This window comes from Lutra lutra, chromosome 5 (assembly GCF_902655055.1).
Source record: "Lutra lutra chromosome 5, mLutLut1.2, whole genome shotgun sequence".
Lineage (NCBI taxonomy): Eukaryota > Metazoa > Chordata > Mammalia > Carnivora > Mustelidae > Lutra > Lutra lutra.
The window spans coordinates 48,714,911-48,740,398 of record NC_062282.1 but is presented as its reverse complement, the minus strand read 5'-3'; the positions used below and the strand labels follow the sequence as shown (position 1 = coordinate 48,740,398).

Here is a 25,488-nt window from a genome sequence, read left to right as displayed (position 1 = left end):
TCAAGGTGAGGCTTCTTTTCTGTGCATTGTTTCCAGGTTTTGGATGCTGCAGATGTATACACTCAGTTTGGGCCAGCTTAGACTTCTGCATCCTGGCAGCATTGGGCAAAATGCTCTGCACTGAGCTGCCCTTGTGTCTTGGTCACTAACCATTAACATTGGGAACCTTTCGAAGATTGCTGTCTCTTCTATGTATAAAATGAGGGGCTTTGGTAGGACCAATTTGAACAATCCATGATTCTGGAACTAGGCAGTATCTAATGTCCCTAGCACTTTTTAAAGTTCATAATTATTTGCACATGATCTTTCAAATATGCTGCATGAGAAAACAGCCCATTCCAAGGAAAACAAATGTATTCTCTCTACCCTTTGAACCTTTGTCATGCTGATTTTTGTCTGACTTTCTTTCCTCTGAAACTACATGCATTCTCAGGTCTCCACCCAAGTGAGGCTTTTCTTGAGCACCCAGAGCCTCTGGAGGGGTTTAGGTGTTTCTGCTCTGAGTTCTTATCTCCCATGGAATCATTCGTTAGAAAATTTATCACCCTGAAGTAACTGATCATTTAATTGCCTCCCTCTCTGGGTACTCTGTAGGAGTTCACCGAAAGAAGGCAGTCCCTGTCACTTTATCAGTGTCTTCACTCGTCTTTATCTTGTCCTGAGTAAGTTGAGGTGTGGAGGTTTCATTATGTTGAAGGTTGCTGGAGTTTAGGTCCACATTTCCTGCTACTGGCCGGACACTGATTGTGTGGGCTTCTCCAACCTTACATGTAGGAAGCTGTACCTGGAGAATGGTCTGTTGCTTGTTTTTCATTTGTGCCTTTTCCAAAATGACTAATTTAAAGGAGAGTGACTGCTCAGAATCACAAAGAATCAGTCAGGGCTGGAGATGCTCTTGAAAGATGCAGAATGAGGGGCAGCCTGGGTGTCTCACTAGGTTGTGTCTGCCTTCGGCTCAGGTCATGATCCCAGAGTCATGGGATCTAGCCTCGTGTCAGGAGGATCCTGCTTGTCTCTTTCCCTCTGCCACTCCTCCCCCTGCCTCTGTTGCGTTCTCTTGCTCTTTCAAATAAATAGTAAATAAAATCGTAAAAAAAAAAAAAAAGAAAAAGATGTGGAATGAAACCCTTTATTCTCTAAATGGTGAAGCTGAAACCCAGGTTGGTAAAGGACCTTTTCTGAGGTCACCAGCTGGAGAACGAAACCAGCTGGCACCAGAACCTTCATTGCACCTACCATTTCTGAAGAGGGGAATTGATTTGATGCCAATGATTCCTCTACTCCAAAATACTTTTATAACGGCAAGGAACAGGTTCCCATCCTATTTATAAATTCTGAAATGCTTGGTTACTTGTACCAATACTTTATTACTTTCATGTGTCATTTGATACTTCATGGCATGTGAAACTCTGAACTATTTCTTTTTTTTTTTTTTAAGATTTTATTTATTTGTCAGAGAGAGTGAGCACAGGCAGACTAAGAGTGGCAGGCAGAGACAAGGGAGAAGCAGACTCCCTGCTGAGCAAGGAGCCCGATGCGGGACTCGATCCCAGGATGCCGGGATCATGACCTGAGCCGAAGGCAGCCGCCCAACCAACTGAGCCACCCAGGCGTCCCAAAACTCTGAACTATTTCTGAAGCAAGTATTATATATCCCCTTTGTCTTTTGATGATAATGAGGTCAGGATTGTTGTGGATTTCCTCCAAGAACACAAAAGCAGTAACTGGCAGAATGAGGTTTACAATGTAAGCCTAATGAGTGTTTTTCTGCCACACCAAATTGCCTGCTTCCTTTTTTTAATATTAATTTTTAATCAGATCGGTGATATAGAAACACTCTTGGTGAAAAAACAGTAGCCATTATAAAGCTAAAATCCCTTTGACTACTACTTTCAGTCCCAGTTCCTCTTCTCTGATCACAGAGGTGACTGGTACACTGAGTTAGGTGTATATCTCACCAGACATTTTTCTATGCATTTGCCTTCATTCATCTGTGCCCACCAAAAAAAAAAAAAAAAAGGCAAATTGTCTTATTTATGTTAAGAGATGCTTTTATATTTTATGTATTGTTATGAATTTGTCCTTTTCATATATTAATAAGGAATTTTCACGTCAACAGATATAGATCTCTCTACTTTTACTAACCTTGGAATGGTTTCAGGGAATGAATGATTCATTCATGATTCCTTGGAATGCATATGCCATGGTTCTGCCATTCCCCATGCACACATTGTTCATCTCACTCATATATACATGAAAGCTGCAGCAAACATTTGCAAATAGGTTTCTTTGCGGATATGTGTTTTTCTAGTGTGCATAACAAAACATAAAATTGCTAAGGCTTAGCTAGGATATACGCATGTTTGGTATTAATGGAAACTGCCAGATTGCCCCATAGTTTGGCTCTATCAATTAACTTCCCATTTTATTCCAGTATACTCCAGTAGTCTAAATCATTTCCTAGGTCCCTGTCGGGCCAACCTTAATATCAATGACATTCTAAATTTTTGCCAGTTTCACAGGTGAAATTTACTGGCTGCTCACATTTCCTCACCTATGCCTGTTTTGTCTGCTGTATCTGGTCTTTTCTTACTGAGTAATAGGATGCCTCCTTCCATACTATGATACTAAGAAAATAAACTCTCCAATTTCCAGCAGAAATAATTCCTGCACATATTTGTTATTAATTTTCCAAATATAAGAATAAGTTCACATTGTAGGAGTTACTAGTTTTAGGAGCATATGTTCTGTGTTGTTAATATAGGTGAAAGTGATGACAATGAATTTCTTATTTATTTATTTTTCCTTGTTTTGTGGTGGGCCGAAGGGACTTCCAGAGCATTTACAATCATTGAAACATTTCTACTAGGATGAAATGAAGAAACTGTGATATCAGGGAAGGCTCTAGGCTGCTCTGAATTTGGTGACTCTTAAAGTTTGTGCTCACCTTTTTCTAGAGAGGGATATGTGGACATTCCTAACACTTGAGTTAGAGAGGAACCTGGTAATGCTGGCCTTGTCTTATACAGCTTAGTCGTATAGGTCCACAAAGTTAGTGAATGGAGAGTCTCACAGGAAGTTACACTGGAGAAAACAATAAGCAGGATCTATAGACCCCAGCAGGTGCAGGATGAAGTCCTGATGGTCTGGAGCTTCAGTCTGTCTTCAAGAGCATTTTTCGGGGGATGAGGGTATTAGAATAATTGCTGATGCTCTCTTAAACTACTGGGCTTGATATTTGCAGCAGTGAAAATATTTAATAGATTCTCAGAGATGGAAGTAATCTTAGAAGAGCTTGTCTCTTGGTCCTCAAACAGTGGGTGAGTAGCAAGTGACATCAGAATGACTTGGAGAGAGGGGCACCTGGGTGGCTCAGTGGGTTAAAGCCTCTGCCTTTGGCTCAGTTCATGATCCCAGGGTCCTGGGATTGAGCCCTGCATGGGGCTCTCTGCTAAGCGGGGAGCCTGCTTCCTCTTCTCTCTCTTTGCCTGTCTCTCCACCAACTGTAATCACTGTCAAATAAATAAATAAAATCTTAAAAAAAAAAAAGAATGACTTGGAGAATTTGGTTAGGTATATTTCCATGGCCTCAGAGGTTCTGATTCAGGATTGGACAATAAAATTTACATTTTTAACAAGCTCCCCAGGTCATGCTGATGAGCAGCCAACGCTGGTAAAGATGACTACTTCATCTTAGAAATAGTGATGCCTTCCATCTTACACAGCTTATCTGGTAAGACTAACCTTCCAGCATTTCTGTATGTCACAGCTGCCATTGTATCTAATTTCTGTGGTCCTTTCCAGTTCTAACATTAACAATGTTTTTAAACTCCACCTAACTTCATATTCTCTAACAATGAATAAATGGTCCAGAGCAATTAATTTCTGCATCCAGTACTGAAAGAAGAGAAGGAAAATAGAATGTAGTTCAAAAGCCTATGTTACTGCCATAGCATTCTCTGGGTTGGAGGGTGGAGTGAGTCCCATTTGAAGCATTTGGGTCTGTAGTACATGCTCACTGCTTATTGAGATACAATGGGTAGAGTGTTGGTTTTGGATCTGCTCATATGAGTTAGTGGAATTGGATTAAAGTGATGGCCTTTTCATGAGAGAAATTTTTGTTTATGGAATGGTACTCAAGATCATTTTTTGTTTATGGATTGGTATTTTTATTTATTTATTTGCTTTTTTAAAAGATTTTATTTATTTATTTGACAGAGAGAGAGGCAGAGGGAGAGGGAAAAGCAGGTTCCCTGCTGAGCAGAGAGCCTGTTGCAGGCTGGGATCATGACCTAACCAAAAGCAGATGCTTAACCAACTGAGCCACCCAGGTGCCCCAAGATCAGCCAAAACATCTTGTTGTGGAGACAAGTCTGGATACTCACATGGGTCAGCTGTTTCCAGTTAGGGTACAAAAGGGTGTGGAGTTAGGGACTCAGCAGCAGCTAAGGATATGTTGGAATTTAAGCTAAAAAGATATACACTACAACTCCTTTCATCATCCTGGAAGCAGCTATCTACACAAATGCCATGTAGCATATTTGAGAGATTTTAGAACCACACAGCCTATTTTTCTCATCTTTCCTCACAGGTTCAGCTGCAGAAGAGACTGTGAGAGCGTATTTGGGTCAGACGGTGACTTTGCCCTGTATATACTCATCCTGGTCTCACAACAGGAACAGCATGTGCTGGGGCAAGGGCGAGTGTCCCAAATCCAAATGCAATAATGAGCTTCTCTACACCAATGGGAAGTCGGTGCTGTCCAAGAAGTCACCAAAATATGAACTTCTGGGCACTATCTGGAGAGGCGATGTCTCCTTGACCATCTTCAACACCAATGAAGATGACAGCAGTGTGTACTGCTGCCGCATAGAGGTCCCTGGCTGGTTCAATGACGTGAAGAAGAACATTCGCCTGCAGTTGATGAGAGGTACGTGCACAAAGGGGCTTGTATCTGCAAAAGGAGATGCTAGCAGTGGATGAGGAATGGATTCAGTGGGTGCTGTTGGGCAGGCTGTAGGTGCTTAAGCATGAGTGGGCAGATGAAATCTAAGATGTGTCTCTATGGCTAGAGGAGCCACAGTAGGAAGCAAATGGCATGGGGGCCAAGAAGACCTTAGAAATGAGTGAGTGGAGGGTACATGGAGAAGACTACCAGTGAATTTCAGGATCAATGTGCAGAAGGCATCTGCTTCTTACCTAGGAGATTGTCACTTTGCAGAAATTTGTGTGCAGTGTTTTCAGATCTCCCAATTTTTATGTGCATGGCATTGATTTTTGCATGATGCCTAAGATTAAAAAAAGAACTACCATGTAAACTAAATAAAATGTGTCCGTGGGTCAGCTTCAGCCCATCAGCCAATAGTTTGTGACTTCCAGCAGAGGGGAAAGGGCATGAGATTTGGAGACCATCGTAACAGTTTTCAGGTGGCCTTTCCTTCTGTTAATATTAGTTGCTTTTGAAGAAACTGGAAGATGGTGGAACTCTTAAAGATTTGAGATGCATGGAAAGCAGGCTAAGGTTGAATTATGCTAACAGTAATCGGCTTTCCTGCTTGTTTGGAATGGAGCCTTTCAGAGTAAGCTCTGTGTTCAACCTGCATCAAAGATGGAAGATTCTTGTGCTCTGTTCCTAACTGGGTAGGCATTTTGGGAGGCAGAGTCATATGCTTATAGCCAGACACTTAACAGGATTCTCAGGGGACTTCAATGCACTCTAGAATTTGAGAACAACTTATATGGATGCTTCTCCTTAGAGAACATTCATACACATTAGTATATTTTTCTCTGAAAGTGACTTTGTGATAAAGAAGGCATTTTTTCTGATTTATTGAAGTTAAATGATGCTAATCCAAGTACTCTCTTTTCAAGCCTGGTATAACCAGCTATTATTTTATAAAATACTTGTTGAACTCAATATCCATGGGTCATTTCTAAGCTCACTGGAATCTGTTAGAGTTAATTGAAATTTATCATATTTAAGAGAGAGTAGCACATATAGAATAATTGTGGCTGATGAGCCCAAATTCAAATATTAGGGGTCAGTGGTGTTGGCGTAAGTTTACCTATAATATCTGAAAGAGACTATATTCTCAACCCATGTTGCATACTTTGGGCTCACTCTTTTTTTTTTATTTTAATTTTATCTTATTATGGAAAGAACACCTAAGATGAGTTCTACTCAGCAAATTTTCAAGTGTATAATATATTATTGTTAATTACAGGTACTATTTTTGTACAGCACAACTCTAGAGCTTCTTCATCTTATTTGACTGAAATTTTATGTTTGGTTTCACTTTTTTTTAAAGATATCATTTATTTATTTGATAGACAGAGATCACAAGTAGGCAGAGAGGCAGGCAGAGAGAGAGGAGGAAGCGGGCTCCCTGGTGAGCAGAGAACCTGATTCGGGGCTCGATCCCAGGGCCCTGAGATCATGATCTGAACTGAAGGCAGAGGCTTTAACCCACTGAGCCACCCAGGCGCCCTGATTGGGCTCATTTTTTATGCAATTGTTCATTTGCTCACTGATGCAATGTTTTTGGAATACCTACTATGTGCCCAACACTGGAGTAGGTATTAGATTTGTGGCAGAGAACAAAGTAAATACCAGATTTCCCCTCATGGAGCTTGCAGTCAAGAGAAGAAGGTGTTAAACCATAATCGTTAGATAAAATGTGCAGTTAGGAATGCAATAAATGCTGTGAAGGCAAAGTATGGCAGTGCAAAACCAAGAAACCTAATCACAATGGCAGAATATGGGTGACCTCCTTGCAGCAGTGTCCTTTTAGCTGCTACAAGAGGGTTCAGTAGGAGTCAGCCTAATAAAGGGAGAGGCTAGGGAGCAACAGGTACAAAGTCCCTCCAAGGTGAGATCACCGTTCAAAGAGATGAAGAAAGGTCAGTGGGCTGGGGAAAAGCAAGAAGAGTAGAGTGGAGACTTGAGATTGTAAAGAAAGAGCAGGATCAGGTGGAGTTTTGTGGGTCAAGTTTGAGGATTGGGTCTTTTATTTTAGGGGTATGGAGGACCCAGTAAAAAGTTTCAAACAGGGGACTGACATAATTATTTGTCATTTAAAAAGATTATTTTAACCAATCTATGAAGAGCAGATTGGAAAGGCCAAGAGTAGAGGTAAGAAACCCAACTTTCATGGGCAGTACAGTGGTTCAGCTCAGGAGACCAGGTAAGGGCAGCAGAAATGAAGAGAAATAGACAGATCCCACATATATTTCTATGGTTTCCCTTCTCCTCTGTCTCTGATTGATACCAGACATATCTTCTACTGGTTACAGCCCCATCAACCAGGCGCTCCACAACACGTCTCCCAACCACCACCACTGTTCTGACAACAACCACAGCTGTGCTTCCAACAACAACGATGATTACACCTGAGCTCACAACCAGAACACCACTTCAGTCAAGAACCACCACTGCCCTCACAACAGTGGCAACGACATGCCCTCCAGCCACATCAATATTTCTTTCTGAAGCCACCACGGTTCTTCCAAACACTGAGCTTTCCACGGAGGGGACCATCCTCACTGCAGGTATGTGGTACATTTGGCCATCCTTTCCCTTCTGCGGGTCACATGTATCTTGGTCCCTTGAAACAGGGTTCTTTTTACTGAATGGGGCAGTCCAGAGACTTGCTCTTGGATGTGTGTATGTGTGTGTGTGTGTGTGTGTGTGTGTGTGCGTGCGTGTGTACTGGTTTGCTAGGTCTGTCATAATGAATTCTGCACACTGAGAGACTTAAGCAACAGTAATTTATTTTCTCACAGTCTGGATGCTAGAAGTCTGAGATAAAGGTCTCAGTAGGATTGATTTTTTTCTGGGGCCTCTTTCCTTGGCTTAAGATGGTCACCTTCTCCCTGTGTTTTTACATGGCCTTCCCTCTGTGAGTGTGTGGCCTAAAGTTATCTTCTTATAAGGACACCACTCATATCGAATTAGGGCCCTTCCATATAACCTCATTGTACCTTAGTTACCTCTTTCTCCAAATACGGCCACATTCTCAGGTTTTGGGGGTTAGGATTTCAACATATGAATTTTGGGGAATATAATTCAGCTTATAGCAGTGTGTGTGTGCATGTGTTCATGTGTGTGGGTCTCAGCGAGGATGTGGTTTCACTACGTGTTCCTTTTCTTTGTTTTATGGTTTTCTTTTTTCACCCTATTCCCACCCCCCCCCCCCGCTTTTTTTGAAAGTCAGTTTTTTTGTTGTTTTTTGTTTTGTTTTGTTTTTTTGGTTCTCCAGTTGACCTTCCAGGAATCTCAGAGATATTTACTGAAGAACCAGGAAATGTCAACCAGGGTCAGAATCTGGTTTCAGTTTGTCAGGGGCTAAGTCTCTGCATGGGCAGTAGAGACTGAGGAAAGGTCTCCAGACGCCTAAAATACCCCTTGATGATGAACAAGTTCTACGCTTGCTTATTTATTTATTTATTTATTTATTTATTTATTTATTTATTTGACAGAGAGAGAGACAGTGAGAGAGGGAACACAAGCAGGGGGAGTGGGAGAGGGAGAAATAGGCTTCCCGCTGATTAGGGAGCCCGATGTGGGGCTCGATCCCAGGACCCTGGGATCATGACCAGAGCCGAAAGCAGAATGTTAATGACTGAGCCACCCAGGCGCCCCAACTTCCCTTATTTTTTTTTCTTCCTTTTTTCTTTCCTCCCTCCCTTCTGTTCTGTTCCTTTTTCCCCCCTCTTCTTCTGCCCAATCCTTTTTGATCCTGCGTCTTGGACCCTAGTTGAGTTACTAGCTCTATTACTTACAGGGCCTATCAAAGGTCCCACCATGTTTCAACCTCTGATTCCAATGTAATATTAGAAAACCATTAAGAGATAGTGTGAAGGCTTTCTTAGGTGTCCCAGCTGCCTCAGTAAGGCCTAAATAGTTTAAATAGCTTGACAACATTGAATTTACTAGTCCTTGTATATTCTGAGTAGTCATCTAAAGTCCATGAACCATAAGCCAGTCAATTTTTGTATGTATTTTTTATTCTTTTGGCCTTTAAAATAATCATCTTAATATATAATATTTTATAGTTTTCTCCCCTTGAACCTAAAAATTACTTGGAATCCTTGAAGAAAACCTGAAATACATAAAAAAGCACAAAAGACAACTATAAAAATAGGCCCAAATCCCAGCACTCAGCACAAACACTTATTTTTTGCTCCCTTTTACTGAACTTTTTTTCTCTTCCAGAGTCAGAAACTTTCTTTCTCTCCAAAGACCCTGAGAGAAGCACTGAGGTGACTTCTGGAAGCACTGCCTTGCTGACATCCAAGGGTACATGGACAATTTCTTTTTCTTTTCCTCATTTCTTACACTGAGGAGAGTAAAGTATTGTTGAATCAGATGATTAAAGATGACTTTTGGGTCCTGTGTGCCATGAACACCATGTAGGACAAACTGGACAATATTTGTGGCTCATTCACTCTTGTGGCTTTGAGAGAAAGGGGGCTAGGGAGAGAGAGAAAGAGAGGGAGAGAGATTGGGACTGACCTTGATTTGTTTTTGAGCAATTCTTCATGGTAGCACTCTCTGGAATATTTGCCTTTCTGGTTTAGGCGAGGTAGTGTGTAGCTGTCTCATCCTAATTCCAAGCACAAGGATCTCTGTAGATCCCTTTGAGGGATATGCTCACTTGTCTCACTGGCTTTCTGTAGTAGAGGGAGAATTCTTTCATACATGTGACCTTTCATCCATCCCTCAAGCCTTCTTTAGGTATTTACTAGGGCCCAAGGGCAGAGACTACACTAAAGATAAGGCATGATTCACATCCATGGGGCTGCCAGAGAGAACTGCCCAGCCTTGGCTCCCTCTTCTACTCCTTTTTGCCAGGGGTCTCTGGCCTCGGTTTCTTCCCAGGTGAGTTGGAGAGCTGTATAACTTCACGCATATAATGGCCACGGCTGAATGCCTCAAGTAGAAGATATTACTTATGGGGTTATAATCAAGTAGAGGGAAGCAGACATCTATAGAGTGTAAAAAAAATCAATCAGTTCTTAAATTAGTACAGTATAGGGAGGTAGTATGATGGGGGATCATGTGTGTGTTCTGGAGTCACAGTGCCTGGGCCTAAGTCCTGCTTCTTATCTGTTGTGTGACTCTGGGAAAGTTATTTTGTCTCTCTGGGCCTTGGCTTCCACATTGGTAAAATGGGACTAATAACACCCATCCTTGTCTCTTTCTGAGGATTAAATGAGAGCATGCACGGAGATCACTTAGAACACTGTCTGACATGTACTACATGCTCAGTAAACATTGGCTTTCTTTTATTTTTTATGGCAGAAGTTAGTTTAGGGGGCAGTGAGGCACCAAAAATAAATAAAGAGAGGTATTTACTAAGTTTGTTTTCTCTTTTCCTTTTTTTTTTTTCTTCAGAGTCTGAAGCCTGGTTTTTCCAGTCAACATCCCAGGCCTCCATGTGGGAGACGAGTGACCCAGTGACTTTTCCTCAGACAGGAGGTAAGGGGCTGTGCTCCTGCGTGGTTTTGTCTTTGGCCGTGGGAACAATCTGATCTATCATCTGCCTGCTTTTCTTGGGATTCAGCTCTTTTGGTTCCATTGTGGTCACATCCTCTGTCTTCCCACAAGCTAGGATGAAAGTGAAATGTGCTAACATCTTCCGAGCTGGCTTCTTCCCTCCTCTGCCTCATTTCTGAAACCCCTCTGTTGGGATTCCCCTTCTTCCTTAGCTGTTTCTGTCTTGAAGGTAGAAGTGCCAGAAAATCATTCATTCATTAAAAAAAAAATTAGTAATTTATGGTAGATTGCCCAAATACTGCACTAATGTATTTTTGTTAGGGAGACATAAAAAGAGTAGACAACAATTCTCTTGACTCCCTGTCTTGAATCTCAGCCCTTCCTCTGAGATAATCATTGCTATTAGTTGAAAAGAAGCATTCTTCAGATCTTTTTCTATTTGTTTATGTGTGTATATAGATATAGAAAAAATTCAGCTTTGTTTTGTGTGTGGATTTTTAAAAAAATTCTGTCCTAGTGTACACAGCCTTCTGCATTTTGTTTTATTCATTTGATGTTATATATTGGACCACTTTCTTTTCCAGTTCGTGTAGATTTGCTTCATTGTGTTAAATTGCTGTATGGTGTTTTATACTATGGATACTTATAGTATCATTGCTCACTAAGGGACATTGAGGTTGTTCAAATAGCTCATTACCATAAGTAGTTTGCAGGGGTCATCCTTGTATATGACAGTTGCCTTAAGTGTCTATGCTGGTGTTTCTATCACTAGGGGGGTGACTAGAAGGAGAAATGCTAGGCTGAAAGAAATGTCCACTTTTAAATTCAATAGCCATTGCAAAATTGTCTTCCGGAAAGGCCTTGCCAATTTATTTTCCCATCCAGAGAGTGTCTGCCCTCCTACATCCTTCCTACACTTGATATGACCATTTGTTTAATTTTTTTTAATCTCCCAAGGAAAAAATGTCATCTTATGCTTTTGCTGTTCTGATTAACAAAGAGTTTGAGCATCTTTCTATATGTTTACTAGCCAGAAAATGATAGTTCTTTAGCTCTGTGAAGGAGGCAATGGGACATCACTCGCAAAGGCTCAGAAGACACAATCAGAGGGGACAGACAAGAGTGAGTGGAGGGGGAATACGTTTTGAAGGAAGACTATAAGTCAAGATGAAATGCAAGGCTGATCTCATGTTGAAAAGCTTTGGCAGGTGCTACCTTTTCCAGCAGCAAGACAGAAAATCAGGACTAGTTATGAATTGAAGGGAAGCTAGATGCCCAAGTTCCAAATCTTCTTTGTCCGTGGCGTGGGGTAGAGGTGGGGGGCTATTTTCTGGCAGAAGGGAAGGTAGCCACTGGAAAAATCATGGAGGGTAGGCAAGGACTTTTCAAAATGTTACCATTCATTCCATTTAAACTCAGACTTATCTTACACCGAATTGCAAGGAAACAAGAGGTCATCTTGATGTTTTACCCTCTTCTGTAATATCCCTGGTAATTTCATTTCTCTCTTCCTTGATAAATCCCGGAGGAGAGAGAACACTCGCCTACACCACTGAAGAGGAGCTTGTTATAAGAAGGTCTATCTCTGTGTTACCTTTAGTTGTTATGGAAGAAACCAGGATTTTACTGAACGCGTGTTACGTGCTGGTGTGGAGCCAAGCTCTTCTCATGGGTCACTTCATTCAATTCCTTTTTAGCTGATGCTCATATCCCTATTTTGTGCAACTTTCCCAAGCCACATTGCTCTCAAGTGCAGGTGCAGGAAGTCTAGCTCTGAGTCTGTGCATATACATACATACATACATACATACATACACACACACACACATATATACACACATACATACATACATATACATATATATACACATACATACATATATATACATTTATTTATTTATTTATTTTTGCCTCCCCTTCCATTTTGAAATAAAAGGTTATGTTCATTTCCTTTACTGTCCTCTCTTCCCATTGATTTTTGTCACGAAAACTTCGTAATCATCATTGCACTTCCCACCTGCTGAGGACTCAATTCTGTATCAGGTGCTGTAGGTAGGGTGTTTTGTGTGCATTTTCTGATTTAAATCTCACAGTGACCTTCTGATTGGGTATAGAGAATATCCCCCTTTTACAGACAAAGAAATGGAGGGTCAGAGACATTATTAGAGAAGCTGCCATCCACTGAAGTCTCTGTTTTAACCTTGTGCATGTTAAGTGCATTACTTCAGTTGACTTTTCACAAAATCCTAGGAGATGGGTACCATTGTCACCTCCGTTTCAGAGCCCGTAGCGGTTATTAACTCATCTGGTCAATGACAGCCTCAATGTAACCTGTGTCTGTTCAACTGTGATGCCGGTCTGACACCATGCTGAGCGGCCTTCCGCTCCGCCACGCTTCACCCAATACCCTCTGCTGGAGCCACTTACAGAATAATTCAGAATGAATCCTACTTCTTCATCCACATGAAAATGGTTTCAACTCATTTCGGAGCCCACATGTTTCTGTGGGTGTTTTCCCTTAGCTAAATATCCCTGACCCCCTCCTCATTTCTTCATGTAATTTTGGACGGCAAGCCTTCCGTAAATGCGGGATGATTTAAATCCTCCAAGAAGATCTGGTCAAAATTATTATTCCCTAAAATTAGCATAACCCAGAGTGACAATTCTTCATCCTCACTCCATGGCTCCCTAGAATGGAGTTCAGAGATGTGGAGTGACTTGCCCACGATCACACAGCTGGGAGAGGGAGAGTTGGGAATCATACCTAGACCTCAGGGATTTTAAACTATGTCCATGGGCTCCTGGGTGGAGTGTCTATGGATGGGCTAGAGGGTATGAACCCCGTGAAATTATATATATCATTCTGTGTATATATGTGCACACACATTTTTTTTCAGAGGGAAAAGTCTAGGACATTTCTTGAGATTCTCCAGGAATGCTACAAAGCTCCAGATGGTTTGGAACCATAATTCAAACACAAACAACAACAATAAAAACACTCATAGGTGTCTCCCCTCAGCTAAAGAGAGTCTGTTCGAGGAATACAAGCTCTGACCCCTCCAGGTGCTTAGGGACTCAAATCATTCTGTCCAGCCTGAGCGTTAATTTCATTGTTTTCTTGGCAGCTAGACAGGAATGTGTGAAATGGTCCCAGATTGTTCCATTAGGATCTAGTCTCTAACTAGGGAGGGATCCTGAAGCTGTCATCAATTAGCCTGGGATCAAGTCTTCTGTTGATTATGCCTCTGGTCCTTCTACTGCCTCAGTAACATTTCTGATCCTTTCTTCCTAGTCTTTCCCCCTCATTGTCTCCCAGGTAGCATTGAGTGGGAACTGAGAGCTCACCACAGGGTCTTAAGTCTCAGGCTTCTGTCTCAGCTCTGCCATTTTGTGTGTGTATGGAGGCGCTGTTTGGGGGTTTTGGTTTGTTTTTGTTTTTTTAACAGAACCTCAGGGGAATTACTTGTTTTATCCTTTCCTAAATCTCAGTTTCCTCAAAATGTATAGTGAAGATAATAGGAATGCTTTGTTCATAGGAATATTCAGTGAAGAAATGCATGAGACAGACTAGTGGCTGGTAAATGATAGTCATCCTGCCCGACACCTATTTCCTCTTTTCTTTCCACCTCTTCTGCTTTTCCTACTCACACACATTCATCTGTAGGCCACTCCAGCAGGTGACAAGAGGCTGCTGCCACCAGCTCCCAGCTGGCTTGCTGTTCCTTATAAGTACACAGACACTTTTTGGTTTAAGGATTTTTTTTTTTTAAACTGCTAACCATACCAGGGAAACAGCCAATGAGTGACAAAATTACAAACTTGGGGAAGTTAGAAAAGCTTTTAAAATATCAAGTAGTGGGGCGCCTGGGTGGCTCAGTGGGTTAAAGCCTCTGCCTTCAGCTCAGGTCATGATCTCAGGGTCCTGGGATCAAGCCCCACATGGGGCTCTCTGCTCAGCAGGAAGCCTGCTTCCTCCTCTCTCTCTCTCTCTGCCTCTCTGTCTACTTGTGATTTCTGTCTGTCAAATAAATAAATAAAATCTTTAAAAAAATAAAATAAAATATCAAGTAGTCATTCTCTACTCACAGATGGAGGAAATCTGAGATTCTGAAAGCTCTTCACTGAATCCCTTTACATGGGCCCTCAGATTTCCCAATTATTGGTTTCATTCCTGCTTCTGGACACTGTTCATCTTCTGCCCCTTGATTTTTGTCCATCTCACATTGCTCAGTCTAGGGAGGCTCCACTCTATAATGTAGGCTTAGAAACCGAATCATGCTAGAAAAAGAGCTGTAGTTGAATGTGTCATAGGAGAGCTTCCAGATTCATGTTATACCATTTATAAGACAACTACAAGGATGTATCTCCTGCTTCAGTACCCCCTTTACTTTTAAGGCATTTGCTGCAGACATCATTAGAAGAGGCCCTACCCAGGCTGGCAAATCCTCATGTCCACTCTAAGGCTGCCTAGAAATGATGCTCAGAGACGTGGAATGACTTGCCCAAGATCACACAGCTAGACAGGAGAAGAGCTGAGACTCACACCCAGGTTTCAGGGGTTTTAAACTTGTGTTCATGAACTCCTGGGGAGGGGTGTTTTCTGTGGAAAACTGGAAAACTGAGAAGATGGGAAACTAAGACCTAGGAAAGGCTTGTGAGTTGAGAGGCTGTGCAGTGACTTGGGAAGAGAGATGAGACCAAAGGCCAGTTCTCCTGATTCCATGAATAGTTGGCCTTTGTTCGAGGACTAGCAGCCACTGTCTCTCAATGGAGCTTCCCCAAGAGGAGATTTCATTTTTGCTCCTAAAGTATTAGGATTCACTTTTTCTCAGCCCCTAGATGGAGCATTATACCCATCACCAGCAAGAAGTCAAAGCTGCAGGGACGCCTGGGTGGCTCAGTTGGTTGGACGACTGCCTTCGGCTCAGGTCATGATCCCCGGGTCCCGGGATCAAGTCCCGCATCGGGCTCCCAGCTCCATGGGGAGTCTGCTTCTCCCTCTGACCTTCTCCTCACTCATGCTCTCTCTCACTGTCTCTCTCTCAAATAAATAAATAAAATCTTTAAAAAAAAAAAAAAGAAGTCAAAGCTGCAGAAAGGTTTCAAATTTAAGGCACCTATATATGCATGAGGGCTTTGCTATCAATCCAATAAAATTAGAAAATAAAAGAACATGCTTTTTTAAAAAAAAGATTTTATTTATTTATTTGACAGAGAAAGAGACAGAGAGGTAGGGGATGCAAGCAGGGGGAGTGGGAGAGGGAGAAGTAGGCTTTCCACTGAGCAAGGAGCCTGATGTAGGGCTTGATCCCAGGACCCTAGGATCATGACCTGAGCTGAAGGCAGACACTTAACAACTGAGCCACCCAGGAACCCCATGAACATGTTTTGATAATAATATTTCCCCCCTCTTAAGAGTTTTATAGTAATTTTTTTTTTTTTGGTCCCAGGGTAGGATGGTGAGAGAATAGGGAGGCAATGCTTTTAGAAAGATCTGTTCTATTACTGTACCTTTCCATTTTACAAAGTCATCCCAAGCTTCACGCTCCAGGGCAAACTGACCTTTCCATGGAGTCAAAGGGTTCGCAGAGGACAAAGTGGTTGGACATGAGATTTTCTGTCTTTATCTTGGCATATGGTTTGGATACATGGAAATAGGTAACATGATTTTTGGTAAAAAGCCTTTCAAATCTGTCATTACTTAATCATGGCTGACTGAGCAGCCTCTCTATACATGGCACGAGAATAAAAGAGTTGTGGCATCTGCTCCACAGGGTCACATTTTAGTGGGAGGGACAGGCTGTGCATAGCAAACAATCACCCAGTGGGTTTTGTTTTGGGATAGAAGTATGGAAAGTTTTCCTCCTTGGATGAGAACATTTCTTTGTGCAGGGAAGGGTGAACAGGCAGGTAGAATGGCATGAACAAAGAGATGGGGACTTGAGAGCATGAAATCTTTAGAGATTGTCTAATAGTCTAGTTTAATCTAGTGGAGACAGGAAGCAAGGTATGGTCTAGGTTCTTAAAGGACTTGATTGATAGGCTGAAGAATTTAGATTTTTATTCCAGGATGATAAGGAACAATTCATGCTTTCTGGGTAGGGAATGACATTTCCAATTCTGTTTTAGGAGACATTGCTCTGGTAAGAGTGTGGAAGGTATATGAGTGAGAGCAAGCCTGGGGGCAGAGAGACTACCCAGGAGCCTTCTGCAATAATTCAGGCCAGGGATGAGTGTCTAGACTAGAATGATGGCAGCAGTAACTATGAGAGGCGACAGAGTCAGAGCCACTTTGGAGTTGAGATCGCGAGGTTTTGGTCACCGAAGTAAGAATGAAGGATGATGGATTCTCTGTACTTGGGAGATTAGATCAATGTGGCAGATTAACTAGTAAGGAACCCCAGGAGGAAGAGTAAAATCTGTTTGGGAGAGCTGGAGTTCAAAGAGCCCCTTGGAAATGTGGGGCTGGGTTGACTTATGGATGGGGTAGGGATGGGGGTCTTTGATGATTGGCACTTACCTCTGATCAAATAATAATTCCTGTGATTCACATAATTGCTGAACAGGAACTTGCTACTTAACCAATACTTTAATACACATTATCTCATAAGAGACAGTTCAGGGCTGTAGATATAAATTGGGGAAACATTGATAGTAAATGATACTTACTGATTGCTTATTATATACCAAGCCTGGGTACGTTGTCTTATTGTGAGGCATTGTCTGGATCTGTGAGAAAAATTCTATTATTATGTCCATTATAAAGGAAAGTGACTCAAGTTTGGAGATGTTAAGAAATTTGCCAGGGATTGCATGGAGCACTGGGTGTGGTACAAAAACAATGAATACTGTTATGCTGAAAATAAATTAAAAAAAATGATTAATAAAAAAAAAAAGGTGAAAAAAAAAAAAAGAAATTTGCCAAGGGGAGCCCGGTGGCTCAGTCAGTTAAGTGTCCGACTCTTGATTTCCTCTCAGGTCCTGATCTCAGGGTCCTGGAATCAAGCCCTGGTCAGGCTCCACGCTCGCTCAATGGAGAGTCTGGTTCTCTCCCTTTCCCTCTGTCCCTCTTCTAACCCCCCAAATAAACAAAATAAGCTTTAAAAATTTTTTTCCAGAGTTTGAACCTGTGTCTCTTGGCTCTTGAAACACTTTATTATATTAAGAGCTCTTAAGCACTTTATTATATTGTCTCATTAGCACAGGAGTAACTAAAGCTCCTGTGGAATCACCTAAAGGTACTGTGTGAGATGAAGAGGGAGATGAAGAGGTGGAAGCTCGTAAATTAAACAACCACACTGGGAGAGGAGGCAGAGAGGGAGACAGCAAAAGTAGGAAGGGATCCAGGAGAGCAGGAGTGCAGAGAGGGCTGGGCTGACAAAGGTAATGGAGGGAGTAGTCCAATGTTAGGAAATTCATAATGCCAGTCAAGTAAGATGAGCACTTAGGTGGCTGTGAACTGTGACAGGGGGACCGTTAGGAGAACAGCCTTAGCTCTATGGGTGGAGTTACTGAAATCCAAGATGTTAAAGAAGAAGTCCAAACTGTTAAGAAATGAATGTTAGGTGTTCTTTCAAGGGGTTTGAGGATGAATAATTTAGAAAAGGGGAGAATGAGTAGAGCAAGGGTGGTCCTGGTGTAGGAGAAGGGGATCAGTCAAACATGAGGGAGGTAGGGTTTGGTCTAGAAATGGAGGGAAGAGAAAAGGGAATGAGGCTAGAATACATGAAGGTGTGGAGCCATCTGATCTCATGTTGACTTCCCAGGGGAACAGGAGAACACTGAGAAATTGAGACCTTCAACTTTTTTGGTCATCCAGTCCATGTTTACTAGACTTGGCCATGGCCTGGAAACACAGGGTGCTTAGTAAAAATATGGATTGCTCTAGTCTACCCAAGACTTGCAGAATTAGGACCTCTGGGTGTGAGTCCAAGAAATTGTTTGCTTAACAAACTTCTTCAGGAGACTGTTTTGAAGCTAGCCGATCCCTGGCCCCAATAAGGCATTTAGGATTTGCTGGTGTAGTGCACACTCCTTGTTCTACATAGAAGGAAACTGAGGCAGAGAGGCATTAAAAAAAGTTCAAAGCGAAGTGGGAATGAGGCCCCAGGTAGGACTCTTTTCTGGCTCTCAAAGCAGAGCTCTTTCCCCTACATTGTGCTATTTTATTAAAGACAAAATTGAACCGTGTCGGGCACCTGGGTGGCTCAGTGGGTTAAGCCGCTGCCTTCGGCTCAGGTCATGATCTCAGGGTCCTGGGATCGAGTCCCGCATCGGGCTCTCTGCTCAGCAGGGAGCCTGCTTCCCTCTCTCTCTCTGCCTGTCTCTCTGTCTACTTGTGATCTCTGTCTGTCAAATAAATAAATAAATAAATAAATCTATCTTAAAAAAAAAATTGAACCATGTCAAAACTTGACATCTTTCTGGGTCCTCAGTTGGTCAAGGACACAAAGAAATTGTAGGGGGATTACCATTTTCAGTCCAAGTTCAGCAGAAGGAACAGAGGAAGGCAGGGGAATGAAGCAAAGCTCATTTTCACTCACAAATGTCGTTGTTAGGAGGAAAGAAATTGGACGCAGTTGATTTCAAAGTCAACATTTTTTGCGAGGCATTAGCCGATTTGTTTTATCTCTCATGGCCATGCTCTTCACAGGCTCGAATCAGCTGGTAGGCCAGCAGTCTGGGGATAAAGGCAAAGGACAAAGAATGTATTCTCATGATTCTTCTCACAATAGTATTTCTATTCTACCAACTGTACAAATGATATTTTTTCATTAATAAAGTTGGGATTGAATCTGTGTAATTCTAACATCTAACTGCTCACCTTCAGAAAGGTCAACCAAATAAGAACAAAGAGGGTTGCCAAGCTTTAAGAGAGGTATGGCTGTGGAAAGCAAACAGAGTGAAATAGAAAGAAGGTGCCAGCCACTGAAACAGAACCCGGAGTCCGCCCTAAGAGGGGTTCTCGTTACTGGAAAACCAAGTGAGCTGGATGACACTCTGTAGACCAGAATGTTCCTCTGACACGGAGCTAGGCACCGGAGAGATCTCTGGTCTCCCAGTGGGTAGGATAAACGGTACACCTCGGCAAGTTCTAGGAGGAGGTGAAGCATCTGTTCTCCCACTGTGATCAAGTCATTGGCTAAAGGTACCCATACCCTTTGGCAAGAGTCCCAGCCCTGGCAGCCTGTTGAAGCCTAGGATGCTCAGAAGCACAGCACCGAGTAGGGGGGTGGGGGACAGAGGAGGTGTGAGGGGGCAGACGTGGAGTGTGGAAGCAGATATAACTGGCAAAAGTTTTCAATCAACAATAACCATGCCTCAGGTAAACCTGGCTGGTTATGACGCTACCACTGAGCAGAGCTTAACCATTTATTAGCAATTGTTACTAGCTATGCAGGCTTGGGCAAGATGTGGGACCTGAGTTTCAGTTTCCTCCTCTTGCAATAATTCTGTCCAAGTTTACTTACCTCAGCAGATTTATTCTTTTAAAAAATACTTTTAAAAAAGACTTCATTTATTTATTTGAGAGAGAGAAAGAGAAAGCATGAACAGGAGGAATAGCAGAGAGAGATGGAGAAGCAGACTCCTCGCTGAGCAGAGAGCCTGATGCGGGGCTCGATCCCAGGACCCTGAGATCATGACCTGAGCTGAAGGCAGAGGCTTAACAAACTGAACCACCCGAGGGCTCCATCAGTAGATTATTTTGAAGTTCAAAAGTGATAATAAGTGTGAAAGTGTTTTGTGCACTTCGAGCTGCTTACCTCATGCTCATCATCATCACCACCAATAATAATAGTTAGAATCTCCTTTACAGAAACTGCACCCACCAAAGCAGCCAAAGATTAGGGTTCCATTCCAAATGGATCGCTACCAAGTAGCAAGATCATTCACTCTCCAGTACTGATCTTTCCATAGCACGTGTGTGTGAGCGCTTGCCATGTTTTCCAAAGGCTATAGAGCTCAGAGGATAAGAGCTTGGGCTCTGCAGGTAGATAACCCTGGCTCTGAGATTTTCTCTTTCCTCTCCTACCTATGTGACTTGAGCAAGTCACCTGACATCTCTAGGCCACAGGATTCTCACCGTGCAGTGAGCACAATAATGGAATTTCCTGCAGAGCATTTTTTTTAGATCAAACATGGAAGTCCTTCTCATTATACCTGGCATGTAGTATGGTTTAGTTCTTGGTATATGGTGTCTGTTTATTATTATTGTTCTTGTTGTTGTTAATACTTCTGAGGTTTCTTGGTAAAATGAGGACTTTGCGATCTCCCTCAGTCAAGATTTATTGATCATCTGGGTATAGGAAGAGCCATACAGACATTGCCCTTCAGAGAGGATTCTGTGGGGGAAAGATTAGGGATGGGGTCTTATCTATGCCTCAGTGAGACCCTCAGATATTGGCACGTAAGAGCAGAAGCCTGAGGTGACAGCTCTGGGTTCTCACAGTGATGATGTTTTTGTTGGTGGGGAATCCTTAGAGGCAGTGGAATCTTGAGGCCAAGTTTGGAACTCTGTGAGTCTTTTTTTTTTTTTTAATCTATTCACTCAACAGAGAGAAAGAGATCACAAGGAGGCAGAGAGGCAGGCAGGGAGCAGAGACAGAGAGCCCAATGTGGGGCTTGATCCCAGGATCCCAGGACCCTGGGACCATGACCCCAGCCTAAGGCAGAGGCCCAACTCACTGAGCCACCCAGGGTCAGTGAGTCTTTTTTTTTTTTATTTATTTTTATTTTTTTTAATTTTTTTTTTAATTTATTTGACAGACAGATCATGAGTGGGCAGAGAGGCAGGCAGAGAGAGAGAGGAGGAGGAGGCAGGCTCCCTGCTGTGAGCAGAGAGCCCGACGTGGGGCTCGATCCCAGAACCCCGAGATCATGACCTGAGCTGAAGGCAGAGGCTTTAACCACTGAGCCACCCAGGTGCCCCTTAAATAATGGTATTCTACAATCCCTGGTTTCCTTCTGTTATCTCATCAGCATAAAAAGTGAAGTCATCTTACCATTCCTTCTGCTTTGGGAACCACATTGGGTGCCAAAACATTTTGGTCTCTGTTCCCTTCCAGAATTGGGAAAAAAAAAAAAAAAAAAGGTCCTCACCCAATTTTGCCCCTGGTGCTAAAGAACATCTGACTCTCGGAGATAATGATTGATTTATTTAAGTACATAGTGCTCTTTTTGATCGTTGCTCATATTAAAAACATTCAATGGTCTCTGGAAATTTTTTTAAAGATTTTTTATTTATTTATTTGTCAGAAAGAGAGAGAGCGAGCACAGGCAGACAGAGTGGCAGGCAGAGGCAGAGGGAGAAGCAGGCTCCCCACAGAACAAGGAGCCCGATGTGGGACTCGATCCCAGGACGCTGGGATCATGACCTGAGCTGAAGGCAGCTGCTTAACCAACTGAGCCACCCAGGCGTCCCTGGTCTCTGAAATTTAAGGGAAGTTTGTGACGTCAATAAATGTGTGTTTCTATTTTCAAAAGACTTTTGGAAATTCCAGATCTGCGTGAGTGCTGCCAGGCAAGTTCAGAAAATATGGGTTCTAGTCGTTTCCTTTGTTACTCATTGGTGTGAAATCTTGAGTAAATGAAACTGTCTCTAGATTTTAATTTTTCTCTTGGTGATGATAAAAAAGGAGGGTATCAGAGGAGATAATTTCTAATTCTTTTCAAGTCTAAAATACTCTGACGGATTTGGGCGTCTTTTTTCTTTCCTTTGGATTATTTAAGACCATACCACCAGTCGTCCAGAGAGGGGCAGCATAAGCCAGATCCTGACATGAAAGAACTACTGAAGGCCTCAGGTTCTCACTTTTTAAAAATTCTATGATTGTGTTAAGATTGTATCATTGATGGGCGCCTGGGTGGCTCAGTGGGTTAAGCCGCTGCCTTCGGCTCAGGTCATGATCTCAGGGTCCTGGGATCGAGTCCTGCATCGGGCTCTCTGCTCAGCAGGGAGCCTGCTTCCTCCTCTCTCTCTGCCTGCCTCTCCGTCTACTTGTGATCTCTCTCTGTCAAATAAATAAATAAAATCTTAAAAAAAAAAAAAAAGATTGTATCATTGAGTTGACTTATATCAGAACTAAATTTGTTTTAAAAGTAGAGAGACACAAGTTAAGTCCTTGTGTCTATGAATTTAATGATGAATCAAAATATGTAATATCAGTTTTAAATGTACCCACGGAGAAGATAGAGCGCTTTTATTTCCAGGTGATTTCTGGCATGAAGCCCACTGGCTAGAGAGTCTGTATTTTCAAACAGGATTTTAATATGCTCTTTATCTTTTCTCTCAGAATGGCTATAATCATGATTTTTTGAGTCATTCAGAGTTGGGTTCAAATTTCCTTTTATTATGTGTGTTACTTTAAGTGAGTGATTTAAACTCTTTGAGCCTCAGTTTATACATCTGTAGAATGGATAGTATAAGCATTAAATGAGATCATTTACATGAAGTGCTTATCACTATGTCAGGCACACTGACAATAAAGGCTCAATAAATTGATTTTGACAGGGAGTACCAAGTAATTTTGAAGCCAATTTCTGCCCAGTGGATGGAACAGCAGTGATATTCAAAGTGGATTTTAAAAGATTTTCTTATCTAAAAATTCAGTGCCACTCCAGATCTGCACAGAGCACAAAGTTTTATTTCAGTGGGTGGGTTCAGGTCTCCTAATTTAGGCATAATCACCTTGAAGGGGAAGTCTCATCACCTTAGGGCCTGAGGGTCTGAAGGTTTTAAGATTAAAATTATGCTCTGATAACTACACCAGAAGTCAGCAAACTTTTTTTTTTAATATTTTATTTATGTATTTGACAGAGAGAGAGAAAGAGATCAGAAGTAGGCAGAGGGGCAGGCAGAGAGAGAGGAGGAAGCAGGCTCTCTGCCGAGCAGAGAGCCCGATGTGCGGCTCACCCCAGGCTCGATCCCAGGACCTTGAGATCATGACCTGAGCTGAAGGCAGAGGCTTAACCCACTGAGCCACCCAGGCGCCCCCAGCAAACTTTTCCTATAAAGGGTGAGATGGTACCTGTTTTAGGCCTTACAAACCATGCTGTTGGTCTCAACTACTCAGCTTGGCCCTTTTGTGCAAAACCAGCCTGAGGTAAAGTGAACAGATGGATACTGCCTTGCTCCAATAAAACTTCATCGATGGGTGTGGAAATATGAATTGCCTGTAGTTTACAGTGTTAGGAGTTAGTCGTACTTTGTTTTTTTCTAAATCACTAAAAAATATAGAAATGATTCTTAGCTCTCAGGCTGTACAAAAATGGGCATCAGAGTGGATTTGACCTTCAGGCCATAGTTTGCCAACCCTTGATCTACACCACCCAGACATATGACACATTCTTTAGAAAGGGTAGTGTGCGTCTATTTCAACAGGGTTCATCCAGCATGGGCACTGAAAACTGCTTCCTACCTTACTGGATTATAAGTTCTTTCAAGGCAAAGCGAGTGTTTTTATGTTATTGTTTTCACAGTTACCCTTAATTTTTTTATATTATAAGATAAGTACATGCTCTTGTAAAAGAAAACAGTAAAACAGTAGAAAGTGAATTTCCTTGCATTCCAAACATTCTCCCCAACTCCTCATCCCAAATGACCAAGAAGAAGAAATAATTGCTCTAACCATATGGTCTATATCCTTTCAGATCATTTTCTTTTTCTTTTCAAAAAAATATTTATTTTTAGGGAGAGAGAGTGAGGGAGGTGCAGAGGGAGAGAGAGAATCCGAAGCAGGCTCCAGGCATAGCTTGGAGTCCAATGTGACGCTCAATTCCAGGACCCTGAGATCATGACTGGGCTGAAACCAAGAGCCTGATGCTTAACCGACTGAGCCACCCAGGAGCTCTGGCTCATTTTCTTTTTCTAATGACATAGTAACATCTATCATTATTTTTTACAAAAATTTTAAAATTTTTTACAAAATCATTTTCAAACTTGCTTTAACATTTATTCAACAATTTTTGTTCAACAAATCTTTATTGCAAAGCCACTGTGTATCATGCAGATACTAGATTGAACCATATGAAATGCTGGTATTTAAACCACTTTTTAAAAGCTTTTTGTTTTGAGACAATTTTAGACTCAACACAAACTTGCAAAAATAGTACAGAGAAATCTTTACATTCCTCCAGCTTCCCCCCAACATCTTACATAACTATAGCACATGGTTAAAGTAGGAAATTGGCATGGGCACCATACAGTTAACAAGTCTACAAACTCTACTTGGATTTCCCCAGTTTTTACATGGATTTATTCTTTAAAACCATCCAAAAAAAAAAAAAGTAAAAAAAATATATACAGGAGCGCCTGGGTGGCTCAGTGGTTTAAGCCTCTGCCTTCAGCTCAGGTCATGATCTCAGGGTCCTGGGATTGAGCCCCGCATTGGGCTCTCTGCTCAGCAGGGAGCCTGCTCCCCCCACCCCTGTCTGCCTCTCTGTCAAATAAATAAATAAATAATATTTTAAAAAGTATATACATATCCTGAACATCTTTGTATGCCAGACTCTTATATCTAGAGGTGTGTCTTTTACCAATAGCATCACCTAGCTCTTCTTTAGTTGTGAGTTAATGGGTTTCTAACAGCAATCTTCAAAGTTTCACTTAGATGGTCACTGTGGAGTTGTTTCAGAGAAATGCTACAAGAGTTGGCTCTTGACTCCGGCATCTTGCCAACTTTCGGTGATTAACACATGGTATATATTCTACAGTTAAAGTTTTCTCATTTGAGAAGATTTAGAAAGTATACAGGAGTACTGATAGAAAATTTTAATTGCCTATAATATTTCCACCCAAAGTCAGATGTATTTAGTCTTTCAATATTTTAAAATTTTCTTTGTGAAGGAAGAGGTATGCATGTGTTTCTTAAATATTTACATATTCATTTCCTATACTAAGTATAGCTTCAAATCCTTTTTAAAAAACTACTGTGAAATGATCATTTTCTTGGGTCATTCAAATTTTTTGTAAAAAGGCATCCAGAAATATA

The 25,488-nt window shown here is 41.9% G+C and overlaps 1 protein-coding gene across 2 annotated transcripts in view; it reads left to right on the top strand.

The window, feature by feature from the left end:
- The window catches only part of TIMD4 (T cell immunoglobulin and mucin domain containing 4), a 34,078-nt gene that overhangs the window by 507 nt on the left and 8,083 nt on the right, over positions 1 to 25,488 (top strand). The window contains exons 2-5 of one of the 2 annotated variants that reach the window (XM_047731151.1): positions 4,592 to 4,930; positions 7,294 to 7,548; positions 9,215 to 9,298; positions 10,397 to 10,480. In XM_047731151.1, coding sequence (XP_047587107.1) covers positions 4,592 to 4,930; positions 7,294 to 7,548; positions 9,215 to 9,298; positions 10,397 to 10,480 — 762 coding nt within the window. The remainder of the gene's footprint in view (positions 1 to 4,591; positions 4,931 to 7,293; positions 7,549 to 9,214; positions 9,299 to 10,396; positions 10,481 to 25,488) is intronic. The other variant, XM_047731152.1, reaches the window with a different exon arrangement.